This window comes from Sarcophilus harrisii, chromosome X, assembly GCF_902635505.1.
Source record: "Sarcophilus harrisii chromosome X, mSarHar1.11, whole genome shotgun sequence".
NCBI classification, from domain to species: Eukaryota; Metazoa; Chordata; class Mammalia; order Dasyuromorphia; family Dasyuridae; genus Sarcophilus; species Sarcophilus harrisii.
Genome location: NC_045432.1, coordinates 80,497,205 through 80,521,007, shown reverse-complemented (window position 1 = coordinate 80,521,007; position 23,803 = coordinate 80,497,205). Strand labels below are relative to the sequence as shown.

The following is a 23,803-nucleotide window of genomic DNA, read 5'->3' as shown; positions in this document are numbered from 1 at the left end:
TACTTCTATATCCGGGAGTGTGATGGCAAATGTTTAACAACCAGTTCTCCAATAGAGGGGGAAAGAGAGAGAGAGACAGAGAAACACAGAGAAACAGAGAGAGAGAGAAACACACACAGAGAGACAGAGATAGAGAGAGAGGAGAGAGAGACAGAGACAGAGAGAGACACACACAGAGAGACACAGAGATAGGAGAGACAGAGAGAGAGAGATGGGTAGATGATAGATAGATAGATGGATAGATGGATAGATGATAGATGATAGATAGATAGATGATGTATAGATAGATAGATGATGTACCCACAACATATTTTGGAGCTTACTCCAAGCATGCATTACTTCCTTAAGCCTAGACAATCAAATAATCAAGTTGGATTTGTAGTCTTTGCTTAATTCGAAGGTGTGAATACTCACACCAGACATTTAATAATAAGCTCTCTCAAGTCGATTTGTAGTTCCAGCATCTCCCTGTCTTTATCACTGACATCCATCTCCTCTCTATTCATTTAGCCTCCACCCTAATTCAGGACTATTGCAATAGCCTCCTCATTGCTCTCCCAGACTCTATTCCCTCCCCTATCTTACCCATCCTCTATCTAGCTGCCAAACTGGTATTCCTAAAAACAAAACTCAGATCTTGTCACCCCTCATCTACTCAAAAATCTTCAATGGCTCCCTAGTGCCATTGGATAAAATGGCATTTCAAGGCGTCCACTATCTGGGCCCCATTCACTTTTTCAGTCATTTCACATAGCTCCACCTTCACGCCCTCTTTGTTCTGGTTAAACCAGCCTGCTGTTTTGCAGTCATGGCATTCCGTTTCCTGTCATTGTGTCTTTGCACAAGTGACCCCAATGTCTGGAACGAACTGGCACCTTGTGGAATTCCCAGCTTCTTTCGGAGAGGATCCTGGGTGCCTCTGCCAATATACGGCCCATTCCCCCTCAGAATCATTTACTCTCTACTTTGTATTTCTTAACTTATGTATGGCTAGCATCCCCATTCCCAACTTACCCCCCCCCCAGAGGATCAGAAGTTCCTTAATGGCATTCACTGTTTCTATTTTATCTCCCCCCTCCACCCACAGGGCCTGGTACAGTGCCCAGCTGGGAGTGAAAACTGCTTTCGGACTGTTGACTGGGTCACTATTAGGAAGGGCAAATTGATTCATGAGTTGAGATACCCAACAGGTCTCTGAGGGGGCACTGGGCTACTTCTTTCTTTGTTACCTTTAAATTTTTACTGTTAGACTGGTCCCAATGATCTTGTGATGGGGAGAGCCACCTGCACCCAGAGAGAGGACCAGGGGAACTGAGGGTGGATCACAACATAGCATTTTCACTCTTTTTGTTGCTTGTTTTGTTGTTCGCTTGCATTTTATTTTTTCTCATTTTTTTCCTTTTTGATTTGATTTTTCTTGTGCAGCAAGATAGTTGTGGAAATATGTCTGTAGATATTGGATTTAACAGGTATTTCTACCATGTTTAACACATATTAGACTAAGGGGCTGGGGAAAGGGGGGAAATTGGAACATAGGGTTTTTGCAAGGGCTAATGTTGAAGAATTGTCCAAGCATATATTTTGAAGGAAAAAAAGCTTTAATCAAAAAATAAATTTAAAAAAGAAAAAGCAGTAAATCTCTGTTGTTAGCTCCTCTTTTTATATCGCCTTCATTTCCGAACAGATCCCTCCCATGTCCCCAATACAAAGAACTATTCCTGAAAACAACAAATTTTAAGAGGGGGAAAAACATCCAATAAAACTAACTATGTCATCAACTGAGCTAACCAGTCTGTGCCATGTTCCACAGCCATATCCCCTGCAAAGGAAGATGGGAAGTGCATTCTCGCATCTGTTTCTTGGGGCCTTTTTAGGCAACTGTCTAACAAGGAGATCTGTGGGTCAAAGGATATAAGCATTTTGGTCACATAGTATCGTTCCAAATTGCTTTCAATGGGAGAAGAGCGCTCATTATCCTTAGTTAATGCTCCAGTAGAGACCTGGCAGTGGCTAACTGGGCAACATATAACAAGACCCCAATTCCAGCCACATCCGAGCCAGAAGTCGTGGACTCCACCCTGTATTTCACGTATCTCGGTTGAGCAATATTTTCTTTGAAGGCACCGACCTTTGACTTCTAATAAGTGAATAGAGGAGGATGAATGGCGCATTAGCTGAATTCTGGGCTCTCCAAAATACAGGAAGTTTTGAGATGCTGAGTGTTAACAAAATGGAGAGGCTCCAGCAGCAGCAGCAGCAACCAGAATGGGAAGGCCCTTGGAGTCACGCCATCTGAAGTCTGAATTGGGAGTACGTCTAGCCTCAAGAAGTGCAGATTTGGGGCACGTATGAGCTGTCTTTAGTATCTGTTATAGATTCAGAAGAGATTACCCTTGATCTGCTGGGTCCCAGAGGGCAAACAGAAACCATGAGGAGGATGGAAGACTGCAAAGATGCCAAATTTAGCATGATGTCAGGAAAAATTCCCCACGATTAGTGCTGTTCCCCGAGTGAATGGACCACCTGCCTCAGGAGGGACTGGGTGCCCCATCACTGAAGGCCTGAGTATGTTACAGAGGGCCTTCTTGTTCACATCTAGCTTGCATTCAGTGACTTCTGGGTCCCTTCCAAGTTGCAAATTTAGGGCAAGCCCAGATGGTCAGTCTCATGAGCAATGGTTCAGCTCCCTCCTCCTAATAAGAATCTGGAGCCTGGGAGATTTCTCTTCCCCCCATGCAAGGGAGGTCAGGCCTGGGGTGGCAAGAGATGGGAGCGGGGCTGAAGAGAAGCTCCCAGCTTTTTGTCTGGATTTCTTTCCCTTGCTTCTTCCCTAGGTGAGAGGCTGAGGAGAAGCACCCAGTTCTTTGGATTTCTTTCCCTTGCTTCCCCGGCACCAAGATCAGCCTAGGGTACAAGGCAGCCGTCCAGACAGGGGTCCCCTGGCCTCTGGACAGAGACAGCGAAACTCGATTTTACTAGTAAATACGTACTAGTAAGTACGTAAAAAAAGTGCTTCCCACTCTCCCTCCTGGAAGTGGCCATGAACAAACCACATCTGCCCCAAAGAGAGACCCCCTCCTACAGGGAGTCTTCCCTCAATTTCCCTTGGGTGACTTCTGCCACAGTAGAGAACACAATATTATTCCTATTACTAGGAATATTACTATTCGTAGTAGTTACTACAAAACTGCTATTCCCAGCCCTCAGCCCAGAATTCTGCCTCTGTGACTCAGTCCTTTTGTGCTCTAGTGCCCAAGGCACCAGGAAGCTATGGGCAGAGGACTCCACCCTGACAACTTGCGATTAACTGACAGGCCCAGCAGCTAGAAGTGTAACTTGGGACATTTCATCTGCTTTCCCAACGTGGAAAGGGACGTCCCACACCTTTGCCTCTCACCTGGGCGGCAGGCTGGTTGGTCAGCCGTTCATTCATTGAACACCCACTGTGTACCAGGTCTGCTGCGGGGCCCAGAGGATCAGGAGCTGACCTGCCTCAAGGTTCAACCCTCCCCCACTTCATCCGACAGCTGAATAAACTAAGGCTCAGGGAAGGCCCGGAGGAGGTGACCAAAGCCAAACGTCAAGGCACCGAATCATGGCTTGAACTTCTAGAAAAACTTAAGAGCCTCGAGCTTTCCCCTTGTGGTTTCATCTGATTCTCCTGGATGCTAGGTACTCATCTAATCCCCATTTTGTAGTTGAGAAACTGAGGCTGATAAAGGGAAACTGACTTGGCCAGGGCCCCCCATTTAGTGTGTCCGTTTAGTTCTCCTCACTGGACCGCCTGGCTGCCACTTAAGCTGGAAGGCAACAGCTTCCAAGGAAGGGAAGAAAATGATATGGAGAGAGAGGATGTGGGAGGAGGCTCTGGGCCCCAGGCTGTGGGCTCTGTGAGCTCCCCTCTCTGTGCTTCAGTTTTCTCCTCTGTAAGGTAGGGAAGTTGGACTAGATAATCTTTCAGGTCCCATCTGAGTCAAAGATCCATAATCTATTCACTGATGGCCCAAGAGCAGAGCTCGGGTGGCTCCGCTGGCACCCCGTTGGTGTCTGCCCATCATCGATCGTCCCCAGCCAAGTTCATCTGGGAGGCTGGGGAAGGAGCAAGCCCCCGGGCCCGCAACGGGACTAAGCAAAAGGTTCCTGACCGCACGGCCTTCCTTCTTCCAGCCTTCCACCACCTTCCTGCCGCCACGCTCCCATCAGCTCTAAAGGGTCCTGTTGGCCACGCCCTCATTGGTGTGAGACAAGAGGTTCAGAAGGGGCCTGGGAGGGAAGCAGAGGTTCGGCACCCGGCCCTGCTTGTGCTCTGCTTCCCACTCTCCCTCCTGGAAGTCGCCATGAACAAACCACATCTGCCCCAAAGAGAGACCCCCTCCTACAGGGACTCCTCCCTCAATGTCTCTTGGGTGATCTTCTGCCACAGTAGAGAGCACTGGCTTCAAATTCCATCTCTGACAAGCTGTAGCTCTGTGACTCTGGAAAAGTCATTTGTCTCCTTGGAGCCTCAGTTCCCTCATCTGTAGAGTGAACCAGCCTCCCAAGACTGTCGTAAACCACTCTTGGGGACAGACTCAGTTTCCCTGGAGTGTCCACAGTGAGGCCATTAAAGAAGAGGCCAATGAGGGGAAAGGGAAAGCCACCTCCTGGCTTCTGACTCACCCAGGCTAGTCATCTAGAACCCTTAGCCACTTGTTCAGAGGAACAATTTCCTCTGAATTTGGCCGCAATCCCAGCAAAGCCTGGAAACAGAAGCCTGTCCTTTGGGCCTGCTCCTGCCCCTCAGGCTTCTGGGAAACTGTGTCTTCTCAGTTTGCTCTCTGAACTACCTGGGGGGTCTCCCAGCCAAGAAGTCAAAGGGCAAGAGGGCTGGGCTGGGGCCTAGGCCTGAGCCTCAGGCCATGAAAGAAGTCCCCTCTCCTCCCTGGCTGTGGGTGGTAGGCGGGGAAAAGGGCACAAAAACTATTAGCCCAGGTGACAGGTTTCCTGAGCTCTTGCCAGCCCACAGAGTCCCAACGCATCCCTGAGCGCCGCTCTTCAGGTCCTCCTGTTCCTTGCCAAGCACCTCCTTCGGGCTCCTGGGTACCATGCCCTCCCGCTGGCAATGCGACGCCAGCTTCATCGTCCGGGCCCTCGCGATCTGTCAGTGGCACCTGACTTACTTGGCCATATGTGAGTATCGGTTGGGGAACGGGTCTCGTCTTCCGCCAGTTCCTGGCCAAAAGATTGGGGGTAGTGGGGGACGGGACGGGAGGAAGACTGAGCCGGGCCTGGAACACCAGTAGATTCTCTCAATGGCTCAGAGAGGGAAAACGAGGCCCAGGGAAGGAGTGTGCTCTCCCCACGGTCACCAAGGAGCCAGGGGCAGGATGCAGAACGGGCGTCCTCCTCCAGCCTCTGCTGGGACTGCCGCCCTGGAGGGTCCCTCGGTAAAGCTGGGGAAGAGTTCTAGCCTGAGAAATGGCCAGAGGATCAAGGGATGGGCTGGGCATATAGACAGGGGTCGGGAGATCCCACACTTGGGCTCTCAGGGAACAAGTACTAGATGGGAGTTGGCTGGGCAAGGAGCCAGTGTGCAGAACGGGGGACAAGGAGACATGCCCAAAATAGAGGGACGCAAAGGGCTGGGAAGACAGCAAGGGGACTTGGGCAAAGGGGAGTGGGTGGGCCCAGAGCAAGCAGATGAAGCAAAGCAACAGGTTGTGGGGACTGGCACAGGGCAGGGGGATGGGGTGAGTGGGCACATAAAGGGGGAAAGGTTTGCTTGGGTAGAGGAGTATGGGATGGCCAAAGGGGGAGAGGCTAGTGGAAGAGGGTGGGAAGTGGGATGGAAGGTGGACCGCTGAATGGCTACACGGGTGGGAAGCAGACGCCAGGGGTGGATGGACCCAGGCATGTGGGCCAGCTGCCAAGGGATGACGCGGGAGGAGCTGGTCAGGCCTAGGAGCTGAGGATGCTTCCACGATCCCTGCCCCGGCTCTCAGCTCCCACCAGCCGGGCTTCCCCCCAACTTTCTGGTCCCCTTAACAGTCTGGATCTTGCTGCCTGCCTTTTTCTACCTGCTGCTCACTCCTTTCTGGTCTCTGCCTGCACTCTACGTGGCCTGGCTTGTCCTGGACTGGAAGACTCCCGAGCAAGGTGAGGGCCCTTGCCCAGCCAACCCCAAGCCACCCTTGGGCAGCAGCAGCACCCCCCATCCCTGGGCACCTTCCCTCCCTCTTAGGGGCCACCCCCATCCTTAGGTATCATCCCTCACCCTTAGGTGCTACCCCAACCCTTAGGTATCATCTCTCACCCTTAGGTGTCACCCCCCACCCTTAGACAGCATCCCCTCACCCTTAGGTGGCACTTGAAAGTGGCAAAGAGCTTTTCAAACATTCTCTCGTTTAAGCCTTGCAACAACCTTGTGAGGAAGCTGGCATTACCATCCCCATTTTATAAATTTGGAAACTGAGGTTCGTAGAGGTTAAGTAAATCGATTAGGGTCACACGGCTGCTGGGAATCAAGCAGAGGTTAAGCTCTAGAGTTCAAAGCTCCTAGTCATCCCCCTCCCACTCTGTGTCCTTAGGTGGCAGGCGTTCAGCCTGGGTGCAGAACTGGCAAGTCTGGACCATGCTCCGAGACTACTTCCCCATTGTGGTGAGCAACTGCAGCCCGGGCCCCTCTCTCCTCTCCCGTGGGGTCCCTCGGGCCCCCAGAAGAAGAGCGTTCCTGGACACCCTTGGGGCGAACCTGGAAGAGCCCAGACCCAAAGCCCAGAGGAGGATAACACAGGCGGCCCAGGGATCTCGGCACTGAGCCGGAATCGGGCTGGACCACGCCCCCCCCCCCCCACTGCTGGGCCGCCCTGACTTTGGGGGATACCCCCAGCAGCACTGCCAAGCATTGTCCCTGCCAGCCCAGGAGCTCTGAGCCACCGTGGCCCAAAGCAAACTGCACCCCAAAGCCTAGCATTCAGGGGACAGCCACAGCCTTCTGCACTTGGCTCAGAGGCTCATGTGGGCAAAGCTAAAAGGAAACCCTGGAGATCCCTCATGTTATAGGCCCAATGATGCTGGTTTTGCCCAGGGTCACCCGGACAGCAGAACTGTCCTAGGCCTCCACTTCCAGTTCGGTTCTCTGCCCACTGCACCTCACCTACCTACGTGGTGTACAGAGAATACACAGCCGGTCACCAGGCATGTGGAAATCCGCTTCCGAGGGCGGCCACAGCTTGTGTGCCGAGGGCCATAAAGGGCAGGAACTCCGGACGATTGATTTAGTCCTACAACAACGCGTTACCTGGTAGAATTGAGATAATGATCCTCTGGTACTTGGTATAGTTCTACAAGATTGACACCTGCAATGGGCAGATTTCAAGATAGAGACTGTCCTGGAAGGAGGAAAGGAAGGCTCTCCTGCACTTAGAGAGAAGACTTGACCAGCCTCTGATGGCTCTCCTGCCTCCTGCATTTCTCCACTGACACCATTCCAGAGGGCCTCCCGAAAGCCAGCCCGGCCCCAGGTGGAGGAGACAGAGGAAGGGGAGGGGCCAAAGAGGTTTCTATCTTCGGTGTACCCCTTCCCAGATCTTTAGCTATGGACTTTCAGATCATAGGGAGGTTTGTAATTAGACTAATACTAATAATAGAGAATCATCTTAATTTATTTGTTAAAATTTTGTTTTTAGGGATTAAAAATATATGGAAAGAGAATTAAATGTAAATAGATGGATTGTTATAATACTGAAAAACCCTTTTTCAAGTATTTTAAAGTTCTGGTCTGGGGAGGAGCAAGAGTCCAGGGGTTGAAACAGAGGTGGAAGGGGGGGTGCCCTTGCATGGACAGATGGGTCCTGGGTGGAGGATTCTGAGTTTCCTTTGAGAATGTTTTGGACTTTTCCCCTGGACTGGTTGGAAGGAAGGAAGAAGGAAGGGAGGGAGGAGAGGAAAGGGGGGAGGGGAAGGGAAGGAAGGGAGGGAGGGAGGGAGAGAGGAAAAAAAGGGAAGGAAAAAAAAAAAAAAAAAAGGAAAAGGAGGAAAAAGGAAGGAGGGAAGGAAGGGGGAAAAGGGAAAAAGGAGGGAAGGAAGGAGGGAAGGAAGGAAGGGAAAAGGAAGGAAGAAGGAAGGAAAAGGAAGGAAGGGAAAGGGGAAAAAAGGAAAAAGGAAGGGGAAGGAGGAAGGAAAGGAAGGAAGGAAGGAAAAAAGGGGAAGGAAGGGAAGGAAGGAAGGAAAAGGGAAGGGGGAGGGAAAGGGGAAGGAAAAGGAAAAATAGGAAAGGGGGGAGGGAAGGAAAAAGGGGAAGGAAGAAAGAAAGGAAGGGATGAAACCAAGTCTAATACTTTATTAAGTGTCTACTCTGTACTAGATATTGTACTAAGTGCTCCACAAATACTATCTTAGATTATCATTTGATCATCACAGCAATCCGGGGAAGAAAGTGCTGTTGTGATCCCCATTTTACAGTTGAGAAAATATAGACATGATTTGTCCGGAGTCACACTCAGTAAGTGCCCAAGGCCAGATCTTCCCACCTCTAGGCCCAGCCCTCTGGGTACTGGGCACCTAGCTGCCATCCACCAGCTTGGGCAGGAAACACAGTCCCATCAACCCCACCCCCAATGAAGCTGAATCGAAGCCATTTGTGCTGTCTTAACCCTCACAGCCTGTCTCTATGGTGGGGCCCGCCAGCCCACTTCTGCCCCCAGCTGCCCAGCCCCCTCTCTAACTCTCTGATTATCTGACCCACATTGCCACCTTGCAAAGGACTTGGGTGTTGGGTCACTTTCCCCACGATTCCACCCTCGGTGGCTCCCGCCCTCCCTAGATGCAGCTCCTGTAACATGGTGGCTTCTCTCTGTAGCCCAGAAGCCCCCTGGGGACAGGAGCCTGATGCCGTTTTTCTATTTGCCTCCCCAGGGCTTATCTTAGTTCCCAGCACACAGTAAGGGCTTAATCAATGCATTCATTCACTCATTTTCACTGAAGCAGCTGGGGGGAGGGGTGCTGCTCCTGCTTGACCCCCCCTCTCTCCTTGTGATCTCTTTCTAACGCTCTCTACCCCCAACTCTGGTTCCAGCTCGTGAAGACTAAGGACCTGAGCCCAGAGCACAATTACATCATGGGTGTTCATCCCCATGGCATCCTGACCTTCGGGGCTTTCTGCAACTTCTGCACTGAGGCCACGAGCTTCTCCACCACCTTCCCCGGCATCACGCCCTACCTGGCCACGCTCTCCTGGTTCTTCAAGATCCCCTTTATCAGGGAATACCTCATGGCTAAAGGTGGGTCCGACTGTTCCTCCGGGGTGCGGGCACTCAGCCCCTCCCTGGTAGCCTGGGCACGGGCAGGGAGAAGGAGCTCATGCTGAGAACTCACTCGAAGCCCCCTCGCTGCTGCTTTCGGCCCTTGCTTCTTGTTCCGGGGCCATGATGGGACACCCCGAGACCTCTGTGCCATTTCTTGGCATTGGAGTGATTGAAGTGGGCCAAAAGGGCACGAATCGGTGCCCAGGAGAAAGCCAGAAGGTGAGGGCCTGAGGCTGGGCTCCTTTGTGCCCTCCCCCCATCAGCGGTTTGCTTCCTCTACAGGTGTGTGCCCGGTGAGTCAGCCCGCCATTGACTACATGCTGTCCAAGAATGGCTCTGGGAATCTGGTGGGCATCGTCATTGGGGGCGTTGGCGAGGCTCTGCAGAGCGTACCTAACAACACCTCCCTGATCATCAAGAAACGCAAAGGGTTCGTGCGCACAGCCCTCCGGCACGGGTAGGTGTCTCTGGGTCAGCCCACATTATTAGCTGATTCCAGTCAACAAATCTAAATTATGCACCTGTTGTATGCAGAGCACATGCTAGGAACAGTAAGAGGTACAAAATCTAGAGAAGACACGATCCCTGCTTTCAGGAAGGTTAGGATCTAGTAGAGGGCCAAGACCCAACACATTCATTCATTGGAGAAACACTTATTAAGGGCCTGCACCGACTGTATACAGAATGATGTGCTGGATACTGGGCCAGATACCGAGTGTAAACTCAGGAAGTGAGCAGTCAGGTGGTCCGGAAGCTAGAGGGTGGACCGTGGTGTCAGGAAGGCCTGAGGTTGAATCCTGAGCAAAACACTTCAGCTCACTCAGCCCACCCGTAAAATAAAACAAAACCTACAACCCAGGGTTGTCGTGAGGATCAAATGAGTTCATAAACCTAAAAGTGGTTTGGGGTATATAATAAATAATAATAGTTTATTACATTCACATTATATTATTATATAATAATATTCTATATAGAATAGAATAATAATATATATTCTTCTATTGTATATAATTATAATATTATATTAATAAATAATTATAGTATTAATAATAAAAAATTAAATGAAGAGTGGTATAAATACCACAGTCTCTCCCCCTGGAACTTACAATCTAGTGAGAGAGGACATAAATCCACTCTCAACTAGACAATTCATTTATTCTGCAAGGACTTATTGAGACTCTACCAGATTCTGGGTACAGTGACAGCCCGCAGTTAGGAAAGAGTCCAGTGGGTAAATGGGATGAAGAGTGCTCACTTCCATTCCATCTGAAACCTTTCCCCGAGTCAAATGGGCCCATCTCCAGAAAGCTAAGCCAAGCCAAGGGTTCGGAGCTTTAGTTCTCCATTATATCCTCCCTCCAACCAGACCAAAAACCACATTGTCCGGTTCACTTTGAGGGAGTGCTGTCTGTGTGGGTAGGAAGTGGTAATGGGGAAACCAAGAAGAGGGCCCGCTATCTGAAGAGGAGGATGACAGACACCCAAAGTTAGGCCCCAGAGGGACTCTGGTAGTGGCTCCCTCTGGCAATGAATTCCTCCCGAGAACCTCAGGATCGCACGGGGATAGGGGGAAGCGTCAGCACCTTCAGTCCCAAACCACGGCCTGGTGGGGGCAGAGTATGGGCCAAGAAGAGTCTCAGGGAAGCAGCTTCCTGTCACTCTTTAGTGGGAGAGGAATAAGTCAGGGTGGGAGAGGAATAAGTTTGTCTTTCCTACAACCCTTTGCACCTATCTAACCAGTCCTGTCACTCTTTGGCCATACCGATAAGGTTTTCATTGTAGGGCTCACTTGGTCCCGACCTTCACCTTTGGGGAGACGGAAGTCTACCACCAGGTGCTGTTCCCCGAGGGCAGCCGTATGCACCGATTCCAGAACTGGTTTCATAGTTTCTGGGGTTTTTACTTTTGTGTCTTCTATGGACGTGGCTTCTTCCAGGACTTCTGGGGAATTCTGCCACTCCCCAAGCCCATCATCACCATCGGTGAGCTCCCCTGGGAGAGGCTACCTCAGGAGCAAGCCATGCACAGGGAGGGGTGCCGAGGCAGGCTAAGGGAGATGGGACTGAGGGCAGAACTAAGAAGGGATGGAGACAGAGGGGAGGAACTTGGGGAACAACACCGAGGAGAACATCCCGAAGTGAGTAGAGAGGACCGAAGAGAAGAGACGGAAGGGACCTGAGTGGTCATCTGGGTCAACCCCCTCATTTCAGAAAATAGGAAACTGAGGCCCAGAGAAGGGAGGGCACCTGCCTAAAATGAAAGGAAGACAGATGATCCAAGTCGATCCAAAGATCATTTCTCTAGCCCTTCCTATGGGGAAGGCACTGTGCTGTTCCTTGGAAATTGAAGGAAAAAAATAAAGGCCCTGCCCTCGTAGAGTTTACAGTTTAACAGGAGCAGAAGGCATGGCCACAGTTAAGTATGATATAAAGTAGAATGTGTTTGGAAAGACATCAGGGAAGAGGGAGGGGTGGCTGGCTTTCATCAGAGGCGCTTCCTTGAAGAGAACCGATTCCAACAAATGGAGCTGTACAAGACGGGGAGAATTTAGGCAGAGGGTGGCAACTGGTAGGGATGTTCGGAGGCGAGAGAGGACAAGATGAAGCGGGTGGCTTGGCTCAGCAGCAAGCCGCTTGGGCCAGAATGTAGAGTGAATGAAGGGGGGATATCAAATAAGGCTGAAAAGGAGGTAAGAACCACATGGAGGAAGGCCTTTGTTGCCAACCTGAAAAGCTCAGCTAGATCTTAAAGCTACTGGGAAGCCAGCAGGGGTTGCTGAGGGGAAGTGGCAAGATTAGAGCTATGTTCTGAGATTGCTTTGGCAGTTAGGTGGAGGATGCATTGAAGAAGGGAATTAACTAATTAGTTAATTGTCTAGTTAAGAGTGCTGGAAGCAGGGAACCCACTTAGGAGGTTATTCAATAGTCCAGGTGAAAGGTGGCCATAGGAGTAAAGGGAAGAGGAGAGATGGGAGATGCCGTACAACCCACAAGATTTGGCAACTGACTGAATAATGATGTGAAGGAGAGGGGAGTGGTTAAGCGGATGGATGGTTTCAGATAGTCACAGAGCAATGAGGAGAAGACAGTGAGGGGGCCTTGATAGCTCAGAAAGGGGATTCTCCGGGAAGACTTGTCCAGGTCAAGTGCCTACAGGAACCATGGTCAGAGGCAGGAGATTGGGAGAGGGTGGGAACTTCTCAGACTAGGACCCTTGTGGGAGAAGGGAGGGGACGAGTTCAAGGAAGGCTCTGATGCCTTTTGTCCTTCTTTCTGCCATGTGCTCCATCAGTTGGGGAGCCTATAATGGTCCCCAAGATGGAGAATCCGAGCCAAGAGACAGTGGAAAAGTATCACACCATATACATGGAAGCCCTGAAGAAGTTGTTCGATGATCACAAGACCCAGTATGGGAACTCAAAGACCCAGGAGCTGTTGTTCCTTTGAAGGCTGAGACTGGAGGCTGCAGTCCCCCGATCCTATGTGCTAAGCCAAGAGTCAAAGGGGATGAGGAGGCCGAGGAGTGTCCCTTCTGACCAAGGGAGACACAAGAACTGTATCCTGTAAACATCCTTCCCCAGGAATGTGCTTAGCCCCACCTCTCAAAGATGTTGTGGGCCTGACCCCTGACCCCAGCCCTTCTCACCAAGATTTCTGCTTATCTCTGGCAGCTCCTTATACAGCTCTGTTCCCCAAAGCCATGGCCACGTATCCTGTGAGATTCCACATTTCCCACAGTCTCTCTTCCCCTCCCTTCCTCCCTCTCTCCCTCCAGGATGATCAACTTTTCAACAATAGTATAGAGGTCTGCCTTTCTACTGCCCAAGAATACTGGCTCTTTGTAATTGGATCTGCTGTCTGGAGTCAACCTCAGAGTTGAAAGAGATTTGCCCCTCTTGGAGCTCTTGGCGGCAGTAGCTGCTGATCCCCAAGCCCCAAAGCACAACTGATCTCCTCCCAGGCACCTTTTTATTTATTACCCACCTGCCCCATTACTTTCTTGGGAGGAATAAGTCTGTCTCTCCTACAACCCTTTGCACCTATCTAACCAATAAATCCTTCAGCAATGTAAATTCATGTGGGGAAAATGATAACCCTGAAGACCATGGGGAAAAGGTGACAGAATAAGGAAGCAAATTGCTTAGGCCCTGTAGCAAAAAGCCGGGAAACATGAATGAAAGACACTCTCTAGTCCAGGGGCAAGTGGGTGGGAAAACCTTTCAATCAAGAATGGGCTCCAAAGCTCAAACAAAGCACCTTTACACTTCAAGCAAATTCAGCTAAGTGTGCTGCCTGCGTTTGACTGACTGCTCAGGGTTTTCACAGACACATCTGGCTTTGTTTAACACAAACTAAACGTCTAAAAGATGTGGGGAACAAAAGTCAGAACAAAAAGCCCCCCTACCCTTTTCTTTTGTATCCCGGGCATTCCCCCCCCCCCCCCACCATCCGTTGGTGTAACTTTGCCAACAGATTTCTGGTATTAGAATTAACCGTTCAGCAAGCATGTTAAAACACCTACTGTGTGCCAAGTGTACGAATACAAAGGCAAAACTAATCCCTGTCCTCACCAGAACTTCAATTCTAGGATGGAGGCAACCTTTACACACAAAATCTTTAGCTAAGTGGCATGGTGGCCTGAAAGAGCATTGGACTTGGTGATAAGAAAGGCTTGAATTTGAATCCTGCCTCCAACATTGACTGGCTGGGGAACCCTAGGCAGTAACTTCACCTCTCTGACCTGTTTCCTCATCTGTAAAATGAGGGGAAGGACCCCACGACCTCTAAAGTCCCTGCCAACTCTAAAGTCTCTGAGTCTACAAGGATACATGAAACAGACCCAGGATCCTTAGGGGGGAAGACAGTGGCAGCTAGAGGCAATAAGGAAAATCCTCATGCAGGACATGGCACTTGAGCCAAGCCTTAAAAGAGAGTAGGGACGCACAGCAAGATAGGGTTGAGGAGGGAGAGCTTTACAAAGGAGTTGTTCAGCACAACGGTCTGAAATGGGGAGATGGAAGACTGTATGGAGGGAACAAGGACAATTTGATTGACCTGCAGAAGGTATGAAGGGAAATGATAAAAGTCAAAAGGGACAAAAAGGACAGGTAGAGAAGTTGGAGCCAGGAATTAACATGAAACAAGGGCAGCCAATCAGTGTGGGGACCCAAGTTCAAAGAACTAGCCAGGAAAGGTCTTGCTTTCCCAAGGAACAGGGAATAAAGGAGAAGCTGGCTGGCTTGGGGGTAAACCAGAGGAGGCCCAGAAGGTAAGGTGACCTCTCACCAGCAGAGACTACAAAGAGCCTTTGGTGTGAAGGCATTCTGTCTCTTACCTGCCACAAATGGGCTTCATTAGGTCACTTGGTTAACAGAGGATCAGGCTTTATGATGGCTCCAGAGTAGGGTGGAATTGTAAGATTGGAGCTACCAAAAACCTAGATACTATTTTAGGTCAAGTGTGGTACCGTTAACAGAATTAGACCTTTGGGGAGGAGAAGTAGATGATCATGATGATGATGATGATAATGATTCTGATAGAGATCTCATTTCTAAGATATAAAGAATGCTTCAAGTGTGTAAGAATAAGAACCATTCCCTAATTGATAATTGGTCAAAGGGTCTATACTATGCTATGGTCTATGAATAGGTGAAAATTAATTATCACTAGCTATGTTTTTAAAAATCACTAATAATTAGGGAAATGCAAACTAAAAACAACTCCAGAGGTAATAACCTCACATCCATCAGATTAACCAAGTTGACCAAAACAAGGAAAAGGACAAACAATGTAGGGGAGATAAGGAAATAGGCACTTTAATGTATCATATCTGGAACTGTGAATTGGTCCAGCCATTCTGGAAAAAGGAGCATTTGCTTCAAAAGTCATGAAACTTTGGCCAAGCGATACCACTACTAGGTAGAGACAACAGTAATGAGGGAGAAAACAACTATTTATTAAACACCTACTATGTCCAAGGTGTTGTGCAATAATTTAACATGTTATCTTATTTGATCCTCACAACCATCCTGGGTTATGGTGTTCTTTGCTCACTTTCAGTCGTGTTCTACTCTTCATGAGGCATTTGGAGCTTTCTTTTCTCTTCTTTTCTTTTTTCTTTCTTTCTTTTTTTTTTTTTTTTTTTTTTTTTTTTTTGCTGAGGCAATTGGAGTTAAGTGACTTGCCCAGGGCCACACAGCTAAGAAGTGTTAAGTGAGATATTGGGGCTTTCTTAGCAAAGATCCTGCAATGGTTTGCAATTTCCTTTTCTGCTCATTTTATAGATGAGGAAACAGAGATAAATTGGATTGAGTGACTTGCCCAGGATCACACAGCTAAGAAACATCTGAAGCTGGATTAGAAAGTCTCCTGAGTCCAGGTCTAGCACTCTGTGCCCTGTGAGTATATTCCCTCGCCAATTGCTTCAAGATTATTATAATAGGAATAATAATTATCATGACAACCATTAGTATTTATATAGATCTTGAAGGTTTGACAAGAAATGATGAAGGGGACATTTTCAGAGAAAACCTGGGGAGACTCGTCTTGTATGAACTAAAACAGAGTGGAAAGATCGGCACGAGTAAAACATGGAGACGAGTAAAATAATGTTAAAACAACTGGAAAAGCCTTAATAACTGAGATCAGTGCAGAGTGCAGAGGCCTCATGGTAAATGAAGCAGCTCCAAGGGTCGGCAGGAGCCACACCTTTGGGACTCGGCCTTGGACTTTACTGCAGATTTATTACAAGGCTTCCCTTCCGTTCTTTTTTTTTTTTTTTTTTTTTTGAGAAAGGGAGGGAGGGAGAGTCAAGGATAGAAGAGCCCCTCCCCAAATAGAAGAAGAGAGCAGAAGGGAGCCCAGATGAGCAGGGTAGCTCTGAAAGCCCTAGATGCTTACAAAAGAAACTCGAGCTCTACCTGACAGGAGTATACACTTTCAAGTATGGGAAGGCTGGTTGTATTCTGTGTTTGACACATTCAGAATAAAAATGAAATGAAATGAAAATTATATGAAAGCAAGTGAAGAGGGATGGCAAGGAGAGAGAGAGAGAAAGAGTCAGAGGGGACAGGGAGGGAAGAAGGAAGAAAGGGTGGAACCTGGGCTGCCCGGCGAAGGAGTGAAATCTGATTCAAGAAACAATGGGAAGTCATTCCAAGTGGCCTGACCTGAACAGTGAGTGCACTGGGAGGATTTAGCTGGTAGGAGTGTGGCACCTAAGGCAGGGGAACCAGTGTAGTGGCCTGGTGGGTGGAGGGGGATGATGTAAGTTATTGACAGGAGGGATTACAAAGAGGGGAAGGGTCAAAAGGGATTACGCAGGCAAACTCAGTAGATTGGAGAGAGAATGAACAAGGAGGAAGAGTCAGAAATGACTGTAAAGTCAGAAACTGGGTGACTGGGAGCATTGCTGCTTTTGCTTTTTGAGGATGGGGGGATATGAGTTGGAAAGTTTGCTTGGAGATCTGTAGAGTTCAGAGTGCCAGAGATATAGAGCAGGTAGCCAGAGATTAGGGTATGGAAGGGATTAGACTGAAAGAAGAGTCGAAATCTTAGGCATGGATGAGATCACAAAGGGAAAGATTGTAGAAAGGTTGAGAGTGCTGGACCTGGAGGCAGGAAGCCTCATCTTCCTGAGGTCAAATCTAGCCTCAGATACTCCCTAGCTGTGTGACCCCCGGCAAGTCAGTTCACCCTGTTTGCCTCAGTTTCCTCATCTGTCAAATAAGCTGGAGAAGAAAATGGCAAACCCCTCCGGGATCTTTGTCAAGAAAACCCCAAATGGGGTCACGAAGAGCGGGATACAACTGCAAATGGCTGAATGACAGTAGAGAGAAGGGAAGAGAAATAAGAACAAGGCAGTTGAAATACGGGTGGGGAGAGAGGGGGGCCCAGGAAAGGCTACAGGCCTTCTTATCTAGGGTGCCTTAGCAGAGCCCATTTAGGGATTGGTGGAAACAATGCTGGCTATGGAGTCATACATACAGAAGGTTGGGTAAGACTTTGGAGACTCAAGGGGCCAACTTACTACTTTTATGGGTTGGAGAAAAAAATAACACAGAGAGGAAGGGAGCTGTCCAAGGTAGTTCATAACTAAGGTGGGATTTGAACTTGGATCCTCTGACGCCTGAGTTGAGTCAGGAACCCTTGGTTTTAGTCTCAACTCTGACATTTATTATCCATGAGTATTTGCATCAATTATGGGACAGAGGGCAGTGACTTTCTCTGCCTGCCCCTGAAGCAGGTGCACAAGCCTGGGGCTTAAAGGGCCCGGATGCTCATCACTGCACAGAAACTTGGGACGATCTCCCGAAGAGAGATGGATGTGTGTGGGAGGGTGACACAAGGCCCCATGCCGGTGGCCAAGCCTGCTGGAGCAGAACCAGCCGGTAGTCTGGAGGCACAGGACCTGGCTTTAAGTTATGACTACTTTTTACTAAAGGGGAAGCCTGATAGAGTGGAGAGACTAGCAGATATGGAGCTGGATTCTAATCTCAGCTATGCTACTCATGACCTAAGGGAATACTGAGCAAGTCATTCCCCATCTTTGGGCCTCAGTTTCCTCATCTGTAAAATGAGGGGAATGCAGTAGTTGAAGTTTCCTTCAAGTTCTAAAACTCAGCAAAAAGGCACATTTTAAACCTGAAATGAAGGGAAAACAAAGAACCCCACCCCCCACAGACAATAAGAACCCCTTCAGATGCTATTCACATAAAACGTTGGAGGGAGAAGGTGGGAGGCTACATACGCCCTCTCCCCCAGTGATTTGGGGAAAGGGGGAAAGCAACAGAAGGCAACTGAGCAGTCTTCCATGACGCTCCAGAAAGGAAAGAAAGGTGGTGATCAGGCCCTGGGGGTTGAGGAGACAGGGGAGTGGTCCCCACTTAGCAGGAGTGCCTTCCCTTCCCACACCTTTGGCTTGACGACAGCACTACTTTTGCCATCCACATTCGATAGATGAGGACAATGAAATCCACGGTCACTGGGCCTGTAGCAGGTGCGGGGGGTGGGATGCAGCATCTCCTGGAGGGGCCAAGTTCCCATATGTTCCACAAGATGGCAGTGAAATGGCCTTGGATGAAGGACAGTTTGCTAACAATTGAATTGAGTTTCCAGAGGGCACCATGGGATGGGAGGGCCCAGATGGGTCCTTAACGGTTGCAGAGGCTGATGGAGACGAGAGCACAGAAAGAAAATAGCAGGGGATGGGGGTTTCTCCCCAGTACACAGGGCCTCTGAATATCAGAGGTTAAGGGAAGCAGGACCTGGGAGTCTGCCCATCATGACAAGGAGGAAGAACCTGTCTGACAGGCCCCGCCCTCAAGGATCCTTCTGCTCTCCTCCCTTATCTTTTTTTACCTTCTCACTCCTCACTCTCTCTCATTTCCCATATCCAATCTGTTCTCAAGGCCTATTGGTTTACCTGCAGAAAATCCTTCCTATACATCCCCTTCTCCCCTCTGACATCAACATCCCCTAGATACAGGGCCTCCTACTCTCAAACTGGTAAAATAATTGCTTCATTGGTCTCCCAGCTTCAAGTCTCTCCCTACTCTGGTCCATCTTCCACTCAGTTGTGGACTCTCTCTGACACTCACTCTCTCTCTCTCTCTCTCTCTCTCTCTCTCTGTCTCTGTCTCTCTCTCTCTGTCTCTCTCTCTCTCTCTGTCTCTGTCTCTCTCTCTCTGTCTCTCTCTCTCTCTGTGTCTCTGTCTCTCTCTCTCTCTGTCTCTTTCTCTCTCTCTCTCTCACACACACACACACCCCATACAATCTCTTCATTGCTGTCCCCATCCTTTTGCCTTTTCAGTCTTCACCTTACATCTCCACATACTCTTCAACACATTAACATCAGTCTCCCAGCTTTTCTCCAAACCAGACTCTCTCTGTCTCCAACTCAGAACATTTTCTCTGGCCATCTCCCTGGGCCTGGAATGCTCTCCCTCCTCATCTGAACCTTCTGGCTTCCACCAAGTTTCAGCTCTCCAAGGAGCCTTTCCCAATTGCCCTTAACACCCATGTCTTCCCTCTGGTGATGAACCCCAGTTTATCCCATCTGTAGCTTGCTTCTACAGAGCTATTCACATATCATCTCCCTTCGTTTGACTGGAAGCTCCTTAAGAGCAGGGACTGGTGCCTTTCTTGAAATGCCCAGCCCTTGACACAGCACAGTGTGTCATACAGTGTATGTACTATGTGTACATAGTAAGTACACATAATAGGAGCTTAATCAGGGATATGGTGGTAAACATTTAACAATTGGCTTTCCAAATACAAAGTATGCACAACGCACTTTTTAAGTCTAACCTTCATTATGACCATTTTCTTCATTACTTAAGTCTATTCAGCCAACAAAACAATTAAACCCTGATTTGTAGGGTTGGCCCATTTCCAAGGTATAAATGATCCCACTGACATCATTGCTCTTAGCAAATTTTTGTGGTACAACTGACTGAATCTATCATCTAAGAGATTCTGCTAAAAAAAAAAAAGGGAGGGTTAGGAGGTAGGAAGAACCCAAAGATTGTCCAGGAGTCCATCGAAAGTTAAAAAGACACACAAGAACAAGGCCTCCAGTGTGCTGAACTACCTCAGGGAGGACACACATATAGATTTATAAGAGAAATGGGCACATTAGAAGGTGAAATCCCTACATTGACGTGCCAGCAGGGCAGGCTGGGAAGGTGCCATGTGGAGGTGCTGATGGGGTTTGTGGACACAAAAGGTATTGAGATCAAAAAAGACAAAGCAGGCTCAAAATATCTGGGGCATTAAAGAACGTGGGATGCATATGTGGGGGTCGGGGGGAAGGGCCACCTAAGAAAGGGAGGGGACCTCAGGGTTAGAGAATTGCCTGGACTTGGATAGGGAAATTATGGGAGATGGATCAAATCCTAGGGCTTTTTGGTACCCTTTGGGTATTACCCTTTCTTTTCTCCCTCACCAGCCACCTGGGCAAGGTGGAGTGCCAGATAGCCTCGAAAGTGAAGGGGGCTGCCTTAAAAAAGTGGTGGTTCTCCATCATTTGAGGTGTCGGAGAGTCAGAATGTCTACTTGTCAGAGATATTGTTGAGGGATTTCTGCTCAGGTTAGGGAGGAGAGGAGGGGAGAAATTCTTGTGAGTACTCAGAAACCTTACTAGGGCAATTCTTTGTACATGAGGGACTTTCTTAAGACTCAGTTTGCCCAAGTCACCCAGTTTAAAAAGTTGTTCAGTTACCTTTAGAAGGATACACTGGGACAATGGAACATGGTTACAAAAGCGATTGTTTTCACTTAATAGTATTTTTCCAATTATCCATAAATATAATTTTCAACATTGACTTTTGTAAGATTGTGAGTTCCACATTTTTCTCCCTCCCTCCTTTCCCTTCCCACTCCCCAAGACAGCAAGCAATCAGATATGTTATACATGTACAATCGTGTTCAACATATTTCCATATTAGTCATGTCGTGAAAGAAAAATCAGAACAAAAGGGGAAAGCCACGAGAAAAGAAACAGAAATGAAAATAGTATGCCTTGATCTGTATTCGCTCTCCATAGTTAAAAGAAAACTGGATCTGGATCTGGATAGTATTTTCCTTCACAAGTCTGTTGGAATTGTCTTGAGTCACTGTATTGTGGAAAAGAGTCGAGTCCATCACAGTTGATCATCACATAATTTTGCTGTTCCTGTGCACAGTGATCTCCTGGTTCTGCTCACTTCACTCAACATCAGTTCAGGTAAGTCTTTCCAGGTTTTTCTGAAATCTGCCTTACAGATTTACTTACAGAGCTTACAGAGCAATAGTATTCTAATACATTCATATACCCCAACTTGTTCAGCCATTCCACAATCGATGGGCATCCCCTCAATTTCCAACTCCTTACCATCACAAAAAGAAAAAATGCTGCTCTAAAAAGTTTTGTACATATGGGCCCTTTTCCCCTTTTTTAATGATCTCTTTGGAATACAGACCTATTAGTAGTATTGCTGTATCAAAGGGTATGCAGTTTTATAGTCTTTGGACTAATTGCTCTCCAGAATGGTTAGATCAGGTTTTTCTCCTTAATTCCCTTGATATTCTTGACCTTTTGTTCTTTCAAATGAATTTTGTTATGATTTTTTCTAGCTCTACAAAATAATTTTTTGGCAATTTGATTTTTATAGCACTAAATAAGTATATCGATTTAGGTAGAATTGTCATTTTTATTATTAGTTCATGCTACCAATGAGCAATTGATATTTTTTATTTTATTTTATTTTGTGTGAAAAATATTTTGTAATTGTGTTCATAAAGTTCCTGGGTTCATCTTGGCAAATGTTCACATTTCTAATGTTCACATTTATTTTAAATGGAATTTTCTCACTGCTGGTATTGTGTAGAAATGTCGATGGTTTATGTGGGCTTAGTTTATATCCTAAAACTTTGCTAAAGTTGTTAATTGTGCCAGGTAGTTTTTTAGGATTCTCTAAGTATACCATCATCTCTACAAAGAGTGATAGTTTTGTTTCCTCATTGTCCATTCTAATTCCTTTGATTTCTTTTTCATCTCATTACTAAAGCTAACATTTCTAGTACAATATTGAATAATAGCAGTGATGATAGAGAGCCGTGTTTCACTCCTGATCTTATTGGGAATGCTTCTGGCTTATCCCCATTATACATAATGCTTGTGGATAGTTTTAGATAGAAGCTACTTATCATTTTAAGGAAAACTCCATTTAATCTTATGCTCTCTCATGTTTCTAATAGGAATGGGTGCTATATTTTGTCAAAAGCTTTTTCTGCATTTGAGATTATCATATGATTTCTGTTAGTTTCATTATTGATATAGTCATTTATGCTGCTAGTTTTCCTGATATTGAACCAACCCCACATGCCTGGTATAAATCCCATTTAGTCGTAATGTATTATTCTGCTGATAAATTGCTGTAATCTCTTTGCTAATCTTTTATTTAAATTTTTTGCATCAATATTCTTTAGTGAAATTGGTCTACAATTTTCTTTCTCTGTTTTGTAACGTCCTGGTTTAAGTATCAGCATCAAGGAAATTGGCAGGACTCCATCTATTTCTCCAAATAGTTTATGTAGTATTGGAAATAATTGTTCTTTAAATATCTGGTAGAATTCACTTGTAAATCCATCTGGCCCTGGAGATTTTTTTCTTAGAGAGTTCATTAATGGCTTGTTCAATTTCTTTTTTTAAAATGGGATTAGTTAAGCATTTTATTTCCTCTTCTGTTAATCTGGGCAATTTATATTTTTGTATATACTCATCTCTCTTACTTAGATTGTCAGATTTATTGTCATACAGTTGGGCAAAAATAGCTCCTAATTATTGCTTTTCATTTTTGAAATACAAAAGCTATTTGTAAAAAACAAAACAAAACAAAACATTACGTTTTATTGATGCCTTTTGGTCATCCATCACAGTCATTTCCAGATATTCACCCCTCCCCACCTCACCCCAGATGAACCTTCCCTTATAATCAAGAAAGGCAGTTAAGGAAAACCAAGGACCCCAGTGACTGCTTTTAGCATTGTAAATGGGCTCCCCACTTCTCTGCTGTGAAGAACGGTTCAGTCTCCTCTCTTTCCCTAATATCACTGTTAAGTCTCCTTCTACATCTCTCTGAATGTCCCCACTGTATCCTGCTCTGGCTCCCTTTCCCATTCCTGACCTCTAACCATGGATGTTCCTCAAAGCTAAACTATCAATCCTCTGTTCTTCTCTGGATACAATCCCTTTGCCATCTAATCCATCCATACCAGAATGGTAATCTAATCCCATTCTGGTAGCTACCAAATCCTAATTTGCCCTCTCCCCTGAATCCCAGGATCCTTCTCAGGGCAGAACAGGAGCAGTTCCTGGTCAGTACCGGCTAAGGGGTGACAGGGGAAGGGAGGAGCAAGAGGTAACCCTGACCAAGGAACTGGGGACCAACTATATTGTCCACTTGTTTTCTCCATAGCAAATCCCCCTCCTTTTTCTGTACAGTCTTGTTCCCCCTTTCCCCTCCCCTCCCCGTACCCCCAACCAGGGGGCATTCATTCAAATCCTTCCCATTACTACATGAGATCTTAGGAAGTTTCAGCCTCACCCTGAAACAGGAAAGCCTGGGATTCCCCCTGCTAGGAGACTCTTGCCTGAAACTGGATGATAGTGGAGAATAAGGCCAGCAGATAGGTCCTAGCTGGTTGTTGGTATAAGTACAACCTCTTTAGGCAATAGCTCTGGCTTGGGTCCAATGGGAGACACAACATGGCTAGCAGAGTCAATAGGCAGATAGTCACAAGGGCATCTGAGAGATCATTCTCACCAGGGCAGAGCAACACTTGTCAATGGGCCTACGAGCCAGGAGAAGAGGCCTCTGAGCCTTGGAGCAGGTAGCCTCGGGCTAGAGAGCTGCTCTCACCTCCCAGAAGCTCCCACCCGAGGCGGCTGCCGGCTCAAGGATGAGAAGAGGCTGCCCAGACATTGTTGGTGGAGAAGCAGGGCTACTCAGGTGGAGGGAGAAGGAGACAGAGAGGCAG

At 47.6% G+C, this 23,803-nt stretch overlaps 1 protein-coding gene across 1 annotated transcript; it reads left to right on the top strand.

Moving 5' to 3' along the window:
* The first annotated feature begins 1,611 nt into the window (after positions 1 to 1,611).
* Positions 1,612 to 13,633, top strand: AWAT1 (acyl-CoA wax alcohol acyltransferase 1). Its single transcript, XM_031944585.1, has 7 exons — positions 1,612 to 5,169; positions 6,028 to 6,135; positions 6,567 to 6,637; positions 9,056 to 9,260; positions 9,567 to 9,741; positions 11,067 to 11,266; positions 12,576 to 13,633. Exons 1-7 carry the CDS (start codon positions 5,085 to 5,087, stop codon positions 12,728 to 12,730), a joined length of 999 nt encoding a protein of 332 aa, XP_031800445.1. The 5' UTR covers positions 1,612 to 5,084; the 3' UTR covers positions 12,731 to 13,633.
* The last annotated feature ends 10,170 nt before the right edge of the window (positions 13,634 to 23,803 follow it).

What these genes read in the sequence shown, in the direction of transcription:
- AWAT1 (XM_031944585.1), top strand. Translation starts at nt 5,085, where the DNA reads ATGCCCTCCCGCTGGCAATGCGACGCCAGCTTCATCGTCCGGGCCCTC. An exon ending in GAGACTACTTCCCCATTGTG is followed by an intron (nt 6,638 to 9,055) that starts GTGAGCAACTGC and finishes CTCTGGTTCCAG; the next exon opens with CTCGTGAAGACTAAGGACCT. An exon ending in CGCACAGCCCTCCGGCACGG is followed by an intron (nt 9,742 to 11,066) that starts GTAGGTGTCTCT and finishes TTTTCATTGTAG; the next exon opens with GGCTCACTTGGTCCCGACCT.